At 37.3% G+C, this 22,009-nt stretch overlaps 1 protein-coding gene across 23 annotated transcripts in view; it reads left to right on the top strand.

The window, feature by feature from the left end:
- The window catches only part of APC (APC regulator of WNT signaling pathway), a 116,509-nt gene extending 95,498 nt beyond the window's left edge, over positions 1-21,011 (top strand). For 12 of the 23 annotated variants that reach the window (XM_070571287.1, XM_008535730.2, XM_070571276.1 and 9 more), the window contains 6 exons: positions 688-783; positions 5,751-5,890; positions 6,458-6,535; positions 6,827-6,943; positions 11,864-12,078; positions 13,595-21,011. In XM_070571287.1, the coding sequence (XP_070427388.1) occupies positions 688-783; positions 5,751-5,890; positions 6,458-6,535; positions 6,827-6,943; positions 11,864-12,078; positions 13,595-20,174 (7,226 nt within the window). In that variant the 3' untranslated portion in view covers positions 20,175-21,011. Of the gene's footprint in view, positions 1-687; positions 784-2,081; positions 2,136-5,750; positions 5,891-6,457; positions 6,536-6,826; positions 6,944-11,863; positions 12,079-13,594 lie in introns of all 23 variants that reach the window. The other 11 variants (XM_070571283.1, XM_070571270.1, XM_070571284.1 and 8 more) reach the window with 1 other exon arrangement.
- The last annotated feature ends 998 nt before the right edge of the window (positions 21,012-22,009 follow it).

Raw genomic sequence — 22,009 nt, 5'->3', positions numbered from 1 at the left:
GAACATTGTCTTTCTGACTTGTTTTCTTTGACTCGCATCTTGTGCTCTTGATACCTGTTCTCTAGAAAGTTATATAGAATAAATTAATATTATTACTTCTGAAAAATAGACTTGCTTTTTAAATTTTATTTCAAATAATGAGTTTTGAGACCTTGTGCATAGTATTAAATGTGGAGGTACTTTTCCTTGGACACCTTTTCTTTACATTTTTGTTTACTATCTAGCATCTGTCTATATAGTAAACTTTCTCTCCTAGGGTTGTACTAGGTTTCTCTACTACTTTTGCACACAGCCATGTGCTTTTAAACCACACTCATGACAGTAGTTTAAATAAAAATTATGAACAAAATTAAACAGCTTTATACCAAAATACTTATATTCTTTCATATAGTCCATATAATTTAAAATTATTATTTGAATTATAGCATAAACCTGCAATGGACTTATACTAGCAGACTTAGTCAAGGGCAGATGAGTGGAAACATTTTTTTGGAACCAAGAAAAGCCCTTTCCTCATTTTCTCTTCCATATTTATAATATTCATTTATTCAGAACATATTTGTTGATCCACTAAACTACTATGCATTAGGGATATATTAGTCAGCCCTGCATATTTTTTAAGTATAATAAATATCATTGCTTTTGAGAAAACAAAACATTATGGTTTATGTCAATTTTATTTTTCAGTGCCAGCTCCTGTTGAACATCAGATCTGTCCTGCTGTGTGTGTTTTAATGAAACTTTCATTTGATGAAGAGCATAGACATGCAATGAATGAACTTGGTAAGACAAAAATGCTTCTTAATGCCGTAGAAGAATACTGAAGATTTTCATCATTGTTGAATTGGAATATAAGACCACTAACTTTTATTACCAGATGCTTCCTCCTTGTAGCAAATGATTATTCTCTGGTTTTCAGAGGAGAAAATGTTCTAAGTGACAAAAACTGCTACCCTTTTATAGGCTATCTTGGAGTTTCAAAATCTTAGTCAAAGATTGAGAAAATTACTAAATAGGCCACTCTTTGCCCCTATTGCCAAGGTAGACCCTGTGTGACTATTGATGCAGAGAGTAATTTGAATTATTTTGAAATGTGGAGCCTACTTCATTGTTTTCGCACTCAATCACTTCTCATAGGCACCAGAAGGAATTATTATTAAGATTCTCATTTATCTTTGTGGTTATCGATACCCTACTGGATTTTCATGATAAGCAGCATGATATCTTCGAAACTGGTGAATATAGAAAGCATTATGGTCTAAAGTAGAAACATTCCATTAATTTTGGAAGGATTACTCTTTTAGGTATGTGTTATCGCACACTCTAAATCTTATGTAACCTGCATTTCTGCACCCCATTTTTCATGTAACAGTTTTTCTTTGATTTCTAGGTTCATTTTGCACAGGTGGTATTTATAAATTGCATCATGCTGAGCCATCTCATGTGAACTGGATCTCTCTAGTCATGCCACAAGCAAGAACCGCACACTGAGTTTCCATCTTAGTGTAGCTGTACCCTTGCTTTTTGTGCTGTTTATGTTACGTTACATTCCAGCTCCCACTTTGTTTTCCTATCACCCTCATCATTGTCGTTCATCATTTACCTTAAAAGTGACAAGGTCACGAGACTCTTAAACCCAGAGAACCTGAACAGCCAAAATGAGTATTGTCTCCTCAGAGTCATCACTGGGAGGCTATGCACTTGTGATTTCAGGCCTGCCCTCCAGCCAGGCATTTCTTCCTGCAGGCCCTCACAATTGGCCCACCTGATTCTCTTCCTTCCCCCACCCACACCCAGCCTCCTGTGGAACTGAGTGTAATCTCATGAGTTCTCCCCTCCTCAATACAATCTCAGCATTTGTGAAAATTTTAAGTTTGGATGTTTTTTTTAATGCTAGTAGTAATGGGAAGGGGGTAAAAATAATGAAGAAACAGGAAAATTAATCCAATTTAAAGCTACCGGAAAGGTTTTTCTATAAATGTCCCTGTGTTCCAAATGGACTGTAGACTAGGACTGACACATTAATCATCTGAATTTCAAAGTAAACCTAGACTCAGTATTTGTTCCTCTTCCTTCTTCAGGTAGGAAGGCTACCCGGGGCATTTCATCACAGGAGCTAGGGCAGGGGCTTTCAGGTGAGGAGCAGGTTGGGGCCTCTGGGGGTGTGACTGTTGGGGACGTAGCCACAGCGGATTACCTTCTTCTCACTCCTAGCCTCCGAATTTGCACTGGAGCAAAAGAAGGATCAAGGTTTGTGCATTATGGAGAAATAGAGTAAGACAGCACAAGGTATCTGACAGTGAGGGATAAGGGGAAAAAAGTCCCAAGTAGGTAAAGGGAGATTCCTAAGCCCAGTCAGTTGGGACTGTCATTTGGACATACGAGAAGATTCTACAACTATCAGGGTCATTTAAGTTTGTACCTATTAGTATTGCAAGTTTTAGACTATAATATCAGTGATGTATACATTTATTAATTCCCAGCTCTGTCCCAGAAACTGTGCTAGGCACTAGATATGAAAATGATTAAGATGTGGTCCTGACTCTCAAGGAATTCAGGGTTTATTTGTCTTCGTGTTTCCCAAACCGGATCATAATGATCACCAGAGGCACTTGTCAAACAATGCAGAACCATGTAGAAGCCCTGTAGAAGCAGGCTGGGTAAAACAGAAGCTCCAGAGGGGGGACCTAGGAATCATATTTAACAAGTGACCCAGGTGATTCTTATGATCAGGAAATTTTGTGAAACACCAATCTATAGAATATTGATGTTGGGCCCCTAATATTTATTTTACAATGAAGCATTTCATGCTAATGGTGACTAGCTAAACCAAGTAAAAGAAAAGTAATATACTTTAAAAAATTGTGTCATCTTTCTGTTATCTTTTTTTGATAAGTCTAAATTAAAGATTTTGTTGAATGTCACCTGAAGCCATTGGTCCTCTACTATCCATAAGGTTATGAGATACCATATTGGATAATATTTGGTCCATCTGGACCACTATTTTCTAACAGAGACTCCAAGAAAAATGTGGAAGGACATGCTCATCATCTTTGCATTACCTTGCAACATACTGATTTTTCTTAGGGCAACCTAGTTTTTATTCCATCAGTCATCAATTTGCATAATATTTTTGTGAATCCATTTATAGTTTTAATGTATGAATTATATTCTTTGCCTTAAAATTCACTGAGATGTCTTTATTTGCCTGAAATTATAAAGGGCTTTCTCTTTTATCTGATATCCTAAATTTTATTGCCATGTTCTTCATTCATTAGCCATGTTCTTCATGGTTTTGTTTATATCAACTACATCCTTCTTTATTCTTTGTTTTCAGGATCAAATCCTAAGATTTTTAGTTTTTCCATACAAGAATATTCAACTCTTTGCTCATTTAGTGCCTTCTTGGGACCTTTATCACAGGTATTGCTACACCAGGCAGGATCTTATGTAGGCTCAAAGCATAGTATGTTTTGTTTTGGTCTTGATAGTCTGCTTTATAATGCTCAGCATTTTGGTGATCTCATCAGTACACAGGGCCACTGTCTTCAGGTCAACAGTGACCCCCAGGTCAATTTCCTGGGTCAGAGTGTTCAGTTCTTTTACTGGCTCCTTTTCTTTACCCAAGTATTAAATGGCGGAATTCCTCCAAGCCCTGTCCTAGGCTCTCTTCCTCTCTCCCTAGGCAGTATCCTCCACTCCATGGCTTCAGTTACAGTGGTTTTTCAAATTTACATCATCTTCACTCTGATGACTTTCAGACAGCTCTAACTCAGCTGTCACAAACTGAATTTGTTATTTCCTGCATCCCCAGATCTCTGTCTCTCCGAGGGTTCCTTTTCTCAGAAAATGGCATTCCAGTCTTGCTCAAGCCAGAATTTTGGAAGACATCCATGACTTGATCCTTGTCCCCTACATCTAGTAACTGACTACTTTAATATATCTCAAATCACTGCTCTTGTTTTCATTCCCAGTCCAAGCCACCTATAGTCTCTCCTATCTGCAGTACTTTGTCTTACCTGTCTCCCCATTTCCAGTCATAATCCATTCTGCACTCTGCAACCATTGGAATCTATTTAGAACACACCTAATTGTTCCTTCCCCTCCCTAAAATCCTTAGTGTGAGACATAAAGTCTTGCATGATCTGGCCTCTACCAATTTTTGTAGCTTCATCTTGTAACCCTCTCCTTGTTGCTCTACATTTCAGGCCCAGAGCCCTTGCACATGCTGTTTCATCTGGCTAAAATGCTTCATTGTTCCTGCCACACCCTTTTTAGATATTCATTCATCCTTTAGGTCTCAACTTAGACATTATTTCCTCAGCCTTTTTCCTGTCTGTGCCCCGTCCCTCCCCCCCCACCCCCCGAGTCTAGATTAAGTTCACCTGCTACCTTGCCTTGGGCTTCTACACAACCCATCGCAGTTAAATTAGTTGTTCAACATCTATCTTTGCTCTAATCTATAAGATCCATAAAAACAGTGACTGTATTTTGTTCACAGCTATATATTTTTCCATCATCAGGGTGGATGGAGGAAAATCTTCCTAAATATGGTTTCGATTTTCCTTAACCAAATTAATTTTCACTTATCTACATTCAAACTCATCTGTCATTTCTGCTAGTCATAAAGATTTGCACAAATCTTCTACACTTGAATCCCCTAGCCTGGAATTCTTGACCTAAGATAGAACTCTGTCTTGCAAACTTGCAGATTCCTCTACATACTGACCCTTCTACATCATTTGCCAAAATACTAAATGTACAGGTTCTCTTTCAGATTAATGACTTGACTGATTAGACTTACAATATCTAAGAATTGCCTGTTCATATTCATCTTCTTTTCTGTCTAAGCCACTTCTCTGTGACAAAACAATATCCCCAGTCCCATGATGATTAATACTGATGATGAATGATATTTTGAATAGCCCCATATGCATTTTTATTTTTCTTTTTGCTTACTCCCTCACCATTTTGCTTTGCCTTTTGTTTTTTTACTACGCCTTCCTTTATGTCTTTCCTCTTCTTTTCCCGAATCATTTTGCTCCTTGCCTTCCTAGTGTTGACCACTGTGGGTATTGTTGAGCACACCCAATGGTGGGAATCAAAGAGAAAGAAAATACTAAACCTTAATATAGTTGGTATTTGACACTTGTGAGTATCAAAGAAAAGTAAGAAATTTTTTTAAAAACATAAGTAGTTTTATAGAACTTAGTAATAAGTTGAACAGATAGTTCTTTTTTCATAAAAAAATAAGCTTTGCTTCATGCACAGTTTCACTTAGAAGTTTCAGTATTCCTAAAGATAATTATTCAACAGATAAAAAAAATATTGAAGTGATTAGGCCAGAGGGTGCAACAGTGAAGAGTGTTTATAAAGTCCTAATAATAAAAATGTTACCTTTTTCTGCTTACATTCAAGAAGACCTAGTGTTAGAAAGTAGCCTTCTTCATCGTTGACAAGATACAGTGTATGTGCAGTAAAGAGAGTATAACTCTCATTTCATTCAGCAAGGCAAAGGGCTGGAGGGTGGAGAAACTGGCAGAAAATGGAATAGTTGTCGGTTGTATTTTTCAAGTATATTACAAAAAAGTCCTTTCTAACAGTTTTTGTAGCTTGTAATTCTAAAGACAAATTTAAGCCATATATTCTCATTCTTTGATATCTTTTCCCTAATATTTAAGTTATAAACATGATACCAATTTGTTTTATTTTAGATTATTATCTTTTTCCTCTTGCCCTTTTTGAATTAGGGGGACTGCAGGCCATTGCAGAGTTATTGCAAGTGGACTGTGAAATGTATGGGCTTACTAATGACCACTACAGTATTACATTAAGACGATATGCTGGAATGGCTTTGACAAACTTGACTTTTGGAGATGTAGCCAACAAGGTATGTTTTATAAGATCCATTTCTTAAGATACCTCAGGTATGAGTTCGTTTGCTTTTATATAAGCTACTTCACTGATTTTGTTACTCTTCTCATTAAACATTGACTAATAAAAACCTAAACTTCACACCCAACTGCATATCTTTACTCATTTGGTTGTCTGCCTAAAGAAAGGCAAAAGATGGAACACAGTAGTGGATTTACGTAATCACATTTAAATCACACTGTTCCTAGGAATGAGAGCAAAAATCTGAAGATTCTGATGGCCAGTGCAAGTGTTAGAAACATATTAGTTCCATCCAGATAAGAGACTTTAAAACCCTTTGCTTATCGTTTCTCATCATTTATTCACTGTATTTTTCCAGTTTGCCAAGAGAAGAACAGATGGCAAAGTATTAGGAGGGTTGTCTTTCGTTTATATAATCTGATTCTAAATTTTTTATGGGTAAAATATTAGTTATTATTAAAATGAGACAATTAAAACTGGATTTGAAGTTTAGTAGTCAAAAATACAGCACAGCTTCAGGTTGCTTTGACACTGACCCTCTCTTCCATATCTAATTTTACAGGCTACACTGTGCTCTATGAAAGGCTGCATGAGAGCGCTTGTGGCCCAACTAAAATCTGAAAGTGAGGACTTACAGCAGGTATTACTCAGAATTTCAAATGTTTTTCTTGGATATTGGCCGGTTAATGTCCTGATTTAGATTAATTTAATCTGTGGCTCAGTATTTAGTATTTCATGGTTAAATTATGATTACATTAAAACCAGAATAAAGGAAAAAATTGTAGGAATTCCATTTGGCACTATATTAGCATTTAGGAGGAATTTCTTTATTAATAGATTTCTACTCTTAACTCTAGCATTAAAAACAAAAAAACAGCAACTGGTATAAATGATTTTATATACAAATTATTCTAAAATTGCTTCATTTCAGGTTATTGCAAGCGTCTTAAGGAATTTGTCTTGGCGAGCAGATGTAAATAGTAAAAAGACATTGCGTGAAGTTGGAAGTGTGAAAGCACTGATGGAGTGTGCTTTGGAAGTTAAAAAGGTACCTTGAAAACATTTAGTACTGTAATATGGATTTTACCTTTGGATATTTATTGCTGCCCTCTCTCACCCCTGAGAGTCCCTAATTTCTGACCTGTTTATTTCATCAATCCTTATTCTTAAACTTGTAAAAGTATTAAGATGGAAAAGTTTATATGACGTGGCCTAGAGTAAGTCAGAATTTTTCATGCTCGCACGGTTGACACCTTGGACCAGATAATTTTGTTTTGGGCGACTGACTTGTGCCATATTTAGCAGCATCCCTGGCCTTTGCCCACTAGATGTCAGTACACCCTCCCCTTAGTTGTAACAATCAAAAACATCTCCAGAGATTACCAAATGTCCCCTGGAAGGGAGGAGGGGCAGAATCACCCTTAGCTGAGAATCACTGGTGTAAGTATAACCTCTGTGCACTCCGAATCTCAGTCCCCCGGAATCCTCAAATTTTGATGGTCAGCTTATCAAGAGGTAAGCAGACTAAACAGTGAGAAACCCCCAAATAATGATTTGTTTACAAAAGGAAACATCTCGAGGTGGGATATCTACTTCAGAAACTAAACTAATTTAAAAAAAAAAGTAAACTTGAAATTTAAGAGGGACTAAGCAAGTCTTAGCTAACTAATCTGGGCTTCCTTTCACCTAACCCGTCCTCCTAGACCACAGCCTACATTTTTTTCTTCAAAATATCCTTTTTAAGAGAAGGTAAAAAGGTTTGGTTTTTATTGTTTGTTATGTATTTTTGCTGAATTATTTTATACCTGGAAAACTCAAGAAAATCAGCTGAAAAATTATTAGAAGTAAGAAAAGTATTCAACTAAATAACTGGTTGTAAAGATAATATTCAAATATACTTAGAGTCTACATAAACATACCTTTAAAACACTACTGAATCGGCAGAACACTTGTACTGACACTGCAGAAAAGAAGATATATGAATGGCCAATAAGCGCTTGAAAAGATACTCAATATCATAAATCATCAGGGAAATACAAATTAAAACTACAATGAGATACCATTAGACATATTGGTTAAAATTTAAAAGATTGACCAAGTGTTGTCAAGGATGTTGAGCAGCTGGAGTTTTCATGCACTGCTAGTAGGAATGTAAAATGGTATAACCACTTTGGAGAACACTTGGCAGTGTTCTAAAGTTAAACATACACCTACCTTATGACCCAGCCATTCCACTCCTAAGTATTTACCCAAGAGGAACAAAAGTTTATGGTCACACAAAGACTTACACACAGATGTTCACAGCAGTATTATTTGTGATAGCCAAAAACTAGAAATAACTCTAATGTCCATCAACAGGTGAATGTATAAATAAATTGTGGCATATTCACTATGGAATACTATTCTGCTATACAAGAATGAACTATTGATACATGCAATAATCTATAGTGACAGAAAACAGATCAGTAATTGCCTAGGTTTGTGGAGTGGATTACCAGGAAATTTCAGAGGATAAAATAAGTGTTTGTTATTTTGGAGTGATGGTTTCATGAGTATCCGCATACATCAAAAATGATCAAATTACACACTTGAAATATGTGAAGCTTGTTTTCCGAATATACTTCAGTAAAGTTATACCAAAAAATTAGTACCGTGCACACTTTAAGACTCCTAATCTAATCAACCCTGCGTATTTTCAGAAAGATTTAATGTATTTGTATGTATTCTGGAGACTTGTACTGCTGCTGAATAATGGTTCATGACTTTATTCTCTCTCAAGGACCACAGTGGGCTACGTACAAACTAATTGCTACAAACCGAGAAAGCTAGATTAAAAAACACATCCTACTGAGAAACATAAAATAAGACTGTAATAAATGGAAAGTCCCTGTTCTTGTAAACAAAGAGTAGTATTTTAAAGATCATTTCTCCCTAAATTCATATATAAATGTTTAATGTAAGTCCAATCTTGGAAAAACCAGCTCATCAGAAGTTTATAATACCCAATTCTGGTTTGAGCCTGCTTCTGGTTAGCAGTCTTAGAAATTATTTGTTCCCCGTTTTTCTACATTCAATGTAACAGTCATTGTCAACATTCCTTCTCTTTTTAATTCATCTCTTCCTTCTCAATTTCCCTTGCTGCTAATGACCAAAAGAATCAGAACTACGTTCCACATTCCCCATGTATTGCATCGTTTTAACTTCATGCAGCTGGCTCGTACTCTTCTATACCACAGAACGCTTCCTTCACCTGTACCCTGTGCCCCAAGGGTTGCTGTGCACCCTTATCTTCCATCTCTTCTCTACTGGATGGCTGTAGAGAAGAAGGCTTTTTTGTTTCAGCTGTCTATAGGAAGCCCAGTATTGGGGGCAGGAAGGTGGGTGCTGGTTCTCTGTTGCTTCTTCTAACTCCTGTAGTGTTTCTCTTTTTCCTGTAACAACCAAAACCCTGAACAGGTCACTTCCTCCATTTCTTAATTAATCTTAATCTTCCTTCTTCATTACCTCCTAATTTTCTAACAAAATCTAGATTTAAAGATTAACTTGGGTTTTTCTTTTGTACCTATACCTATATTTGATACTTTTTCGTCACACACCTTATTGAAACCCTTCCCTTTGTTTTCACCACCTATATACATCCAACCTCTACTCATTTCTTCTTATCTCCTCTAATCCTAACTATGAAGCTTCTTTGAAACAAAACCCTTGGCCCTCTACATGTGGTCTCGTAGAGAGCAACTTCTAATATTTTCCTACCTTCAGTTCTCACCTCTGGGCCACTTGCAATTTAGTTCACTCCTCTAAACTCTTGCTGTTTTTTCTGTGCTCAGGATACTTTGAATGTCCCACCTTTTACCTCAATTACAATGTAATGAAAATTGAGCTCTATCCCTCTCACATCTTGATTGGTGGAAGCACTTCTTCCCTGCCTCTTGATAAAAAGTAACTAAACCTGTTCCTAGATTTTTTTCATTCATTTAATTTTCTGATAAAGAGAATAGAGTACAGTGGCTAGCTATTTATTGGATTAGGCCTGAAATGTTTGCTGTGACATTCACGACCTTCTTTGACCTCTCTGCCCTTTCTTCCCACTGTTCCCCAGTATGCACTTTGATCTCCTCTGTGTCTTTCTGTTCTTCAGTCTTCTCTTCTGATTCCTACTTCCACACCGTTCCTCATTCTACTTCCCCGGCTAGGAGTCGCTGTCTTCTCTCTGAGTGTACAGGTCTTACCTTCTACAGAGCTGTTGTCCTCCGTGAAATATTTCATTTGTTTGATTAAATTCAAGTGACAATAATCTTTCCTTTAGAGTACTTTGTTTCATATATGGTTCTGCATCTTTTTTTCCCAAAGTAAATTGTTAGTATCTTCCAAGCAGGCATCAGTTTGCTGTTTGTATCCTCTGGAGTGCCCGTAATTGTCATAGGCATAGAGTAGATTTCTAATGAATGTTTGTTCCTTGATTGATTTGTAGTAAGAAGAAAGACTGACATCAGGATCATGGCAAGTTTTTTTTTTTTGAACTTTTCATATTTTATTGTACCTTTTATCTAAATATATATTAGGCTTAACAAACTGTAAAATTGTGATGTCAGGAATTCTACTTGGCTAAACTATGTATAGTTAGTTAACATCGTGCCAGGCATACAGAAATTACTCTGTAAAGCAAAAGGAAACTTTTGTTTTATTTGAATTGTTTGCTAATCATTTTACTAATCAAAATAATATATTAATATGCTTTTAAAAGAACTAAAACTTAGGGCCTTATAAAAAAAAATAACAATCCCTGTCTGCTTCTTATCTGCTCCCAGACACAAATATCTGATTTTATTCTTGTATTGCCTCCAAGGTTCTAAATAATTTGCTTAAATGGCTATTTTAAAATTTATCTTCTTGAGACATTTCCTAGTGAATGCCTGGACGTAGACGAAAATTTGAAACATACCTATACCACTCCTTACATAAGTGTTCTCAATTACCCTATTGATCATCTCTTCCACTGCAGCAACAAACTAAAACCCCCATTTATTGTGTATCAATCATAGACAATAACTCTATTGTATGTTCTTGCCTCCACCTGTTCTTAACAACTTTACATCCGTCACTATCTCCCACAAAAGCATAGTATTTATATTCTAATTTTGCCAATACATACATCTTAGGTTATTTTTCTGTAAGTTGATTTTAAATTTGAAAAACAATAAATGGCATTTACATTATTTTAAATGTCAATCTAAAGCCTAGTAGAATGTGAGAAATGCATTTCTTTCCCCTGATCTCAATTTCACAGATCTTGTGAGGATCATGGCAAGTTTTGACCAAATATCCTTAATTGTATACTCAGAGTGCTTCTATGGCAATTACAGTTTGACAATTTACTATCATATTGTGTAGCAGGGAGTTCTAGTTTTTGTAATTACTTTGTTTTTTGGGGAGTTTTAAGAAATTGGAGTTTTTCCAGGATGCTTTCTTTTTAATGTTATATTGTTAACTTTTGCATCAATCATATAAGCATGTGTGTGTTTTTTATACAAACAGAATATTGTACATACTGCTCTGCAACTTGCTCTTTTCATGTAATAATACATCTTAGATATCTTTCCATATCAGTATGTAGAGGGTTTTGTCTTGTTTCTGGTACCCTGGAAGTGTTATCTTTTCTCAGAATACATATCAGTTTTGTTTTATTTTCTAATATAAGCTCTTGTAGGATATGTGTGTACCCTCTAAACACTTAGAATAAAGTTCATAAAGGTCATTAGTTTAATATTGTCTTCTGCTTGTTTTATGGAGATATCACTGACTTAAGTTCCATTTGGTATTTTATGAAAGTTTTTCTAAATGGGGAATTCGTAATACTTTACCAGTGAAGGATAAGCAGCAGGAGAGATAAAAAAATAACTTAATAGAAGTTATAAGAGGCAAATTCCAACTCTGATTAGGTGACACATACTCTGTTTCTTCATAGGAATCAACCCTCAAAAGCGTATTGAGTGCCTTATGGAATTTGTCAGCACATTGCACTGAGAATAAAGCTGATATATGTGCTGTAGATGGTGCACTTGCGTTTTTGGTTGGCACTCTCACTTACCGGAGCCAGACAAATACGTTAGCCATTATTGAAAGTGGAGGTGGGATATTGCGGAATGTGTCCAGCTTGATAGCTACAAATGAGGACCACAGGTAAATACAGAGTTTTATATTACTTTTAAATGAATTAGTATAGAATTCATACCCTCTAAAAGACCCACTTGTAAGCAGTGTTTTGTGTAATTATGTAAGTTCTAAACCAAATTATATTTATTATGGTGAAAAGATAACTATTAATTCCTAATTTACTCATTAGTTTGTTCTAATATAAGTTCATAGTATCATGAACTTGTCTAGAAATAGGCAAATGATAGTTGAGAGGTATAACCCATATATAGAGGAGAAAATTAAAGTCACAAATATTACAGAGAGTACCCTGGTTCACATTTTTCTCATGGTGTCTTAACATCAATAAGCATAATATTATTTAGCCAAGAGCAATTCATCCAGGCTACTAGATAGAGCTATGAAACCTAAGAGAGGACCTCAGATACAGGGCACACATTTTCAGAACTTGGGCTCTGTATTATGTCAACAAAAATATGGGTATCTTTCACAGCATATTCATTTTATTCATTCAGTTTAAAATTTTTTCAGTCTCCTTCCTCTCTCATTTTCAAAAAAGGCATGAGGTAGTTTTAGTAAAAGAACTCATAAAGAATGTAAACATCTTTAAGTTTTTGATGCGCAAACTACAAGCCTTGTGGCCCTTTCTGCTGTGCAAAGAAGACTTCTTAAATTTAGTAAGCCCTCAGGTGTCTACTGGACTGCTGAGAGAAGACTGCCACGTTAAAGCTTATTTACACCCTTGCCAATCAATTTTAAAGCTCACTATAGCTGAATATGCTGTCATGCTGTCACCATGCATTTAACAAACTATAGCTCTTTCAAGTCCCAAAGTTCATTTTGCTGACTCTCAAACCTTGTTTTTATAGTTACCTTTAAATGTTTTAAAAACCTTTCATTCACTTTATTTTTGGAAATAACAACTACACACACAGTTTGCCAGAGAACACTTGTAAGGGGGAGGGCAGTACCACAAAATCAAGCCAGAGACATAGCGATTACTGTAAAAGGTCAGTTTACTGATCTAACAGCTTACAGAGTGTTTCCTGACTACAGAAAGATCTATTGATCGATTCTTCTACCTTCCTCTTCCACCATGTCTCAGCAGTCTCCATTGTGGCACCCATCCATAGATTAAATGACCACAAAGTCCCTGTTCAGCATAGGATTTCACGATACATTTATAGACCTTAAATTGGGAAACACTGTCACCATGTAAATAAAGTAAATGTATCTGCTCAAGAAACGTTTTTAAAGCTATTGAGTCAGAATAGGAAATACAGAATAGATTTAAATTAACACTTTTACTTCTTTTAGTCTGACAGATGAGTACTTTTAAAACAATAAACATTAAGTGAACTAAGGTACAACAAAAGGAGATGTGGGATGCTCAGAGTTTATAGTGTAACTTGGTACAATTTTGTTATGCCTGTTCTTAATAAGTTTTAGTAGTTATCTAAGATTTAAATTTGTTTTCTATCCTTTCATTTGTTGTTACTACAGATTTTCACCTTAATTTTGTGACCTCTTATTTTTATTTCAGGCAAATCCTAAGAGAGAACAACTGCCTGCAAACCTTATTACAACACTTGAAATCTCACAGTTTGACAATAGTCAGTAATGCGTGCGGAACCTTGTGGAATCTCTCAGCAAGAAATCCTAAAGACCAGGAAGCATTATGGGACATGGGGGCAGTCAGCATGCTCAAGAACCTCATTCATTCAAAGCACAAAATGATCGCTATGGGCAGTGCCGCAGCTTTAAGGAATCTCATGGCAAATAGACCTGCAAAGTATAAGGATGCCAATATTATGTCTCCTGGTTCAAGCTTGCCATCTCTTCATGTCAGGAAACAAAAAGCCCTAGAAGCAGAATTAGATGCTCAGCATTTATCAGAAACTTTTGACAATATTGACAATTTGAGTCCCAAGGCATCTCATCGTAGTAAGCAAAGGCACAAGCAGAGTCTCTACGGTGACTATGTTTTTGACACCAATCGACATGATGATAATAGACCAGACAATTTTAATACTGGAAACATGACTGTCCTTTCACCATATTTAAATACTACAGTGTTGCCCAGCTCCTCTTCATCAAGGGGAAGTTTAGATAGTTCTCGTTCTGAAAAGGATAGAAGTTTGGAGAGAGAACGAGGAATTAGCCTAGGCAACTACCACCCAGCAACAGAAAATTCAGGAAGCTCTTCAAAGCGAGGTTTGCAGATTTCCACTACTGCAGCCCAGATTGCCAAAGTCATGGAGGAAGTATCGGCCATTCATACCTCCCAGGAAGACAGAAGTTCTGGGTCTACCACCGAATTACATTGTGGGACAGACGAGAGGAATGCACTGAGAAGAAGCTCTACTGCCCACACGCATGCGAATACTTACAACTTCACTAAGTCAGAAAATTCAAATAGGACGTGTCCTATGCCTTATGCCAAGTTGGAATATAAGAGATCTTCAAATGATAGTTTAAATAGTGTCAGTAGTAGTGATGGTTATGGTAAAAGAGGTCAAATGAAACCTTCAATTGAATCCTATTCTGAAGATGATGAAAGTAAATTTTGCAGCTATGGTCAATATCCAGCTGACCTAGCACATAAAATACATAGTGCAAATCATATGGATGATAATGATGGAGAACTAGATACACCAATAAATTATAGTCTTAAATATTCAGATGAGCAATTGAACTCTGGAAGGCAAAGTCCTTCACAAAATGAAAGATGGGCAAGACCCAAACATATAATAGAAGATGAAATAAAACAAAGCGAGCAAAGACAATCAAGGAGTCAAAGCACAACTTATCCCGTATATACTGAGAGCACTGATGATAAACACCTCAAGTTCCAGCCACATTTTGGACAGCAAGAATGTGTTTCCCCATATAGGTCAAGAGGAGCCAATGGTTCAGAAACAAATCGAGTAGGTTCTAATCATGGAATTAATCAAAATGTAAGCCAGTCTTTGTGTCAGGAAGATGATTATGAAGATGATAAACCAACCAACTATAGTGAACGCTACTCTGAGGAAGAGCAGCATGAGGAAGAGGAGAGACCAACAAATTATAGCATAAAATACAATGAAGAAAAACATCATGTGGATCAGCCTATTGATTATAGTTTAAAATATACCACAGACATTCCTTCCTCACAGAAACCATCATTTTCATTTTCAAAGAGTTCATCCGGACAGAGCACTAAAACCGAGCACATCTCTTCAAGCAGTGAGAATACATCTACCCCTTCATCTAATGCCCAGAGGCAGAGTCAGCTCCATCCAAGTTCAGCGCAGGGCAGAAGTGGCCAGACTCAGAAAGCCGCCTCCTGCAAAGTTCCCTCCATCAACCAAGAAACCATACAGACTTACTGTGTAGAAGATACTCCAATATGTTTTTCAAGGTGTAGTTCACTGTCGTCTTTGTCATCAGCTGAAGATGAAATCGGATGTGAACAGACGACACAGGAAACAGAGTCTGCCAGTACTCTACAAATAGCAGAAATAAAAGAAAGCAGTGGAACTAGATCTACTGAAGATTCTGTGAGTGAAGTTCCAGCAGTGTCACAGCATGTTAGAACCAAATCCAGCAGACTCCAGGCTTCTGGTTTATCTTCAGAATCAACCAGGCACAAAGCTGTTGAATTTTCTTCAGGGGCCAAATCTCCATCAAAAAGTGGTGCTCAGACACCTAAAAGTCCACCAGAGCACTACGTTCAGGAGACTCCACTCATGTTTAGCAGATGCACTTCTGTCAGTTCCCTTGATAGTTTTGAGAGTCGTTCAATTGCCAGCTCTGTTCAGAGTGAACCCTGCAGTGGAATGGTAAGTGGCATTATAAGCCCCAGTGACCTTCCAGATAGCCCTGGACAAACCATGCCACCAAGCAGAAGTAAAACCCCTCCTCCTCCTCCTCCTCAAACAGTTCAAACTAAGCGAGAGGTACCTAAAAATAAAGTACCTAATGCTGAAAAAAGAGAAAGTGGACCTAAGCAAGCTGCTGTAAATGCTGCAGTTCAAAGGGTCCAGGTTCTTCCAGATGCTGATACTTTATTACATTTTGCCACAGAAAGTACTCCAGATGGATTTTCTTGTTCATCTAGCCTAAGTGCACTGAGCCTCGATGAGCCATTTATACAGAAGGATGTGGAATTAAGAATAATGCCTGCAGTTCAGGAAAATGACAATGGGAATGAAACAGAATCTGAGCAGCCTGAAGAATCGAATGAAAACCAGGAAAAAGAGACAGAAAAACCTACCGATTCTGAAAAAGATTTATTAGATGATTCAGATGATGATGATATTGAAATACTAGAAGAATGTATTATTTCTGCCATGCCGACAAAATCTTCACGCAAAGCCAAAAAGCCAGCCCAGACTGCTTCAAAATTGCCTCCACCGGTAGCAAGGAAACCAAGTCAACTGCCTGTGTACAAACTTCTGCCATCACAAAACAGGATACAAGCACAAAAGCATGTTAGTTTCACACCAGGAGATGATATGCCACGGGTATATTGTGTAGAAGGGACACCTATAAACTTTTCCACAGCTACATCTCTAAGTGATCTAACAATAGAATCCCCTCCAAATGAGTTAGCTGCTGGAGAAGGGGTTAGAGCCGGGGCTCAGTCAGGTGAATTTGAAAAACGAGATACCATTCCTACAGAAGGCAGAAGTACGGATGAGGCTCAAAGAGGAAAAGTGTCATCTATAACTATACCTGAACTGGATGACAATAAAACAGAAGAAGGCGATATTCTTGCAGAATGCATTAATTCTGCTATGCCCAAAGGAAAAAGTCACAAGCCTTTCCGTGTGAAAAAGATAATGGACCAGGTCCAACAAGCATCCACGTCTTCATCTGGAACTAACAAGACTCAATTAGATGGTAAGAAAACAAAACCTACTTCACCAGTAAAACCTATGCCACAAAATACTGAATATAGGACACGTGTAAGAAAAAATGCAGACTCAAAAAATAATTTAAATGCTGAAAGAACTTTCTCAGACAACAAAGATTCAAAGAAACAGAACTTGAAAAATAATTCCAAAGACTTTAATGATAAGCTACCAAATAACGAAGATCGAGTCAGAGGAAGTTTTAGTTTTGATTCCCCTCATCATTACACACCTATTGAAGGAACTCCATACTGTTTTTCACGAAATGATTCTTTGAGTTCTCTAGATTTTGATGATGATGATGTTGACCTTTCCAGGGAAAAGGCTGAATTAAGGAAGGGGAAAGAAAATAAGGAGTCAGAAGCTAAAGTTACCAGCCACTCAGAACTAACCTCGAACCAACAGTCAGCTGATAAGACACAAGCTGTTACAAAACATCCAATAAATCGAGGTCAGTCTAAACCCATGCTACAGAAGCAATCCACTTTTCCACAGTCATCCAAAGACATACCTGACAGAGGGGCAGCAACTGATGAAAAATTACAGAATTTTGCTATTGAAAATACTCCAGTTTGCTTTTCTCGAAATTCCTCTTTAAGCTCTCTTAGTGACATTGATCAAGAAAATAACAACAACAAAGAAAATGAACCTGTCAAAGAGACAGAGCCCCCTGACTCACAGGGAGAACCAAGTAAACCTCAGGCATCAGGTTATGCTCCTAAATCATTTCACGTTGAAGATACCCCTGTTTGTTTCTCAAGAAACAGTTCTCTCAGTTCTCTTAGTATTGATTCTGAAGATGACCTGTTGCAGGAATGTATAAGTTCTGCAATGCCAAAAAAGAAAAAGCCTTCAAGGTTCAAGGGTGATAATGAAAAGCATAGTCCCAGAAATATGGGTGGTATATTAGCAGAAGATTTGACACTTGATTTGAAAGATATACAGAGACCAAATTCAGAACATGGTTTATCCCCTGATTCAGAAAATTTTGATTGGAAAGCTATTCAGGAAGGTGCAAATTCTATAGTAAGTAGTTTACATCAAGCTGCTGCTGCTGCATGTTTATCTAGACAAGCTTCATCTGATTCAGATTCCATCCTGTCACTGAAATCAGGAATCTCTCTGGGATCACCATTCCATCTTACACCTGATCAAGAGGAAAAACCCTTTACAAGTAATAAAGGCCCACGAATTCTAAAACCTGGGGAGAAAAGTACATTGGAAACTAAAAAGATAGAATCTGAAAATAAAGGAATCAAAGGAGGAAAAAAAGTTTATAAAAGTTTGATTACTGGAAAAGTTCGATCTAATTCAGAAATTTCAGGCCAAATGAAGCAGCCCCTTCAAACAAACATGCCTTCAATCTCTCGAGGTAGGACAATGATTCACATTCCAGGAGTTCGAAATAGTTCTTCAAGTACAAGTCCAGTTTCTAAAAAAGGCCCACCCCTTAAGACTCCAGCCTCCAAAAGCCCTAGTGAAGGTCAGACAGCCACCACTTCTCCTAGAGGAGCCAAGCCATCAGTGAAGTCAGAATTAAGCCCTGTCACCAGGCAGACATCCCAACCAGCTGGGTCAAATAAAGGGCCTTCCAGATCAGGATCTAGAGATTCCACTCCTTCAAGACCTGCCCAGCAACCATTAAGTAGACCTATGCAGTCTCCAGGGCGAAACTCAATTTCTCCTGGTAGAAATGGAATAAGTCCTCCCAACAAATTATCTCAACTGCCAAGGACATCATCCCCTAGTACTGCTTCAACTAAGTCCTCAGGTTCTGGGAAAATGTCATACACATCTCCAGGCAGACAGATGAGCCAACAGAACCTTACCAAACAAACAGGTTTATCCAAGAATGGCAGCAGTATCCCAAGAAGTGAGTCTGCATCCAAGGGACTAAATCAGATGAATAATAGCAATGGAGCTAATAAAAAGGTAGAACTTTCTAGAATGTCTTCAACTAAATCAAGTGGAAGTGAATCTGATAGGTCAGAGAGACCCGTATTAGTACGCCAGTCAACTTTCATCAAAGAAGCTCCAAGTCCAACCCTAAGGAGAAAATTGGAGGAATCTGCTTCATTTGAGTCTCTTTCTCCATCTTCTAGGCCAGATTCTCCCACGAGGTCCCAGGCACAGACTCCAATTTTAAGTCCTTCCCTCCCTGATATGTCTCTATCCATGCATTCATCTGTCCAGGCTGGTGGATGGCGGAAACTTCCACCTAATCTCAGTCCCACCGTAGAGTATAACGATGGAAGACCAGCAAAGCGCCATGATATAGCACGCTCCCATTCTGAAAGTCCTTCCAGACTTCCAATCAACAGGTCAGGAACCTGGAAACGGGAGCACAGCAAACATTCATCATCCCTTCCTCGAGTAAGCACTTGGAGAAGAACTGGAAGTTCATCCTCAATTCTTTCTGCTTCATCTGAATCCAGTGAAAAAGCAAAAAGTGAAGATGAAAGACATGTGAACTCTATTTCAGGAACCAAACAAACTAAAGAAAACCAAGTATCCACAAAAGGAACATGGAGAAAAATAAAAGAAAGTGAGATTTCTCCCACAAATAGTACTTCTCAGACCACTTCCTCAGGTGCTGTAAATGGTGCTGAATCAAAGACTCTCATTTATCAAATGGCACCTGCTGTTTCTAAAACAGAGGATGTTTGGGTGAGAATTGAGGACTGTCCCATTAACAACCCTAGATCTGGACGATCTCCCACAGGAAATACCCCCCCAGTGATTGACAGTGTTTCAGAAAAGGGAAATTCACATGCTAAAGATTCAAAAGATAATCAGGGAAAGCAAAATGTAGGTAATGCCAGTGCTCCCGGACGCATCATGGGTTTGGAAAACCGCCTGAACTCTTTTATTCAGGTCGATGCCCCAGACCAAAAAGGAACTGAGGCAAAACCGGGACAAAGTAATCCTGTCCCTGCCTCAGAGACTAATGAAAGTTCTATAGCTGAGCGAACCCCATTCAGTTCTAGCAGCTCAAGCAAACACAGTTCACCTAGTGGGACTGTTGCTGCCAGAGTGACCCCTTTTAATTACAACCCAAGCCCTAGGAAAAGCAGCGCAGATAGCACTTCGGCCCGGCCGTCTCAGATCCCAACACCAGTGAACAACAACACAAAGAAACGAGATTCAAAAACTGACAGCACAGAATCTAGTGGAGCTCAAAGTCCTAAGCGCCATTCTGGGTCTTACCTAGTGACGTCTGTTTAAAAGAGGTAGAATGATGAAACTAAGAAAATTATGTGTGAATTACAACTGCTATGTAGAAATTTTGTTTCAAATGAAACTTTAAAAGAAACTGAAAGTGTTTGTAAATAGGTTTGATCCTTGTTAGAGAGTTTTTGTTCTGGAAGCCATATTTGATAGTATACTTTGTCTTCACTGGTCATATTTTGGGAGGCACTCTTGATAGTTAGGAAGAAAATGGTAAAGCCAAGTATATTTGTACAGTATGTTTTACATATATTTAAGTAGCTTCCCATCCCATCATCCTTTAATTATTGCTTGTCTTAAAATAATGAACACTACAGATAGAAGATATGATATATTGCTGTTATCAATCATTTCTAGATTATAAACTGACTAAACTTACATCAGGGAGAAATTGGTATTTATGCAAAAAACCATTATGTTTTAGTCCTTGTGAGTCCATCTAACATAATTAATCATGTGGCTGTGAAATTCACAGTAATATGGTTCCCAATGAACAAGTTTACCCAGCCTGCTTTGCTTTACTGCATGAATGAAACTGATGGTTCAATTAACAGTTCTGTGGTCACATGATGTGCATATAGATAGCTACAGTGTAACAATTTACACTATTTTGTGCTCAAAACAAAAAAATCTGTGTAACTGTAAAACATTGAATGAAACTATTTTACCTGAACTAGATTTTATCTGAAAGTAGGTAGAATTTTTGCTATGCTGTAACTTGTTGTATATTCTGGTATTTGAGGTGAGATGGCTGCTCTTTTATTAATGAGACACGAATCGTGTTTCAACAGAAACTAAATGAACATTTCAGAATAAATTATTGCTGTATGTAAACTGTTAACTGAAATTGGTTTTTGTTCGAAGGGTCTTATTTCACATTTGTATTATTGTCCAAAGGGCCTCTTTTAAAAGCTTATATAAATTTTTTCATCAAATTCTATGCATTAAGAGTAAAATTCCTCCTATTGTAATAAAAACAATTGAAGCTGACTGTTGGCATTTAACCATTCTATGCATTGGCACTTAACCATTCCTGAAATTTATTTTTCTTATATGTGATCAGCAGTTACTAATGTTTAATATTTTTCCACTTAAACTTTTTTTCTTACTCCACTGGAGTTGATTTAGAACAGATTCATTTAATAGCTGTGTAAACCGCCTAGCGTGGAATTAGGCATTGAACGTAATAGGCCCATAGAATACTTCTTTTTTCTTAAGAGAATTCTATACTTGAAAAATTAATTGATTATTCTTAGGTATAAGTAGTCTCTTCCAAGCCTGTCTTGGAATGTAACTGTCTTGTCCCTTCATCTTCTCCCTGTTGCTACTGAGTCTGGAATAAAAACTATTTATTACCCTATATATTGTGGCAAAATTCCAGCAGCCAAGTATAATCAGCACTTTGCCATGCTCAGAAAATGCGAGTCACCTGGAACAGCAAAAGTAGATTTAATACCAATAAGATATGCAAGAGATGGTTTAAACCCCCTTGCCTGTTAAGGAAAACTTTGTTTTTGATGGGTAGACTGCAGGGTATTTGTTCGAATGCCGCCTTCCTCACAGGACAGAGAGAATCCTCCTTCAGGAAGGAAGATAAACTGATACACTTAATAACAAAGATAATTTAATATATCTTCCCAGAATTTGTTCTAAAAGATCAGAGGGTGAGGATGAAGATAAATGCTCACAGATTTGTTGAATAAATGAAAATTAATTTTTAGTGACAAAATGTATGCACTCTGCATTTGGGGAAGGGAAAAGATACTTAGGTATGGTGGGGCACTGGGAAAAGAGGATGAGGAGGAGTAAGCACATCTATCTGGTGTCCTGGA

This window comes from Equus przewalskii, chromosome 13 (genome assembly GCF_037783145.1).
Source record: "Equus przewalskii isolate Varuska chromosome 13, EquPr2, whole genome shotgun sequence".
NCBI classification, from domain to species: Eukaryota; Metazoa; Chordata; class Mammalia; order Perissodactyla; family Equidae; genus Equus; species Equus przewalskii.
The sequence above is the reverse complement of the archived record's forward strand: the minus strand, read 5'-3'. Positions and strand labels throughout refer to the sequence as shown.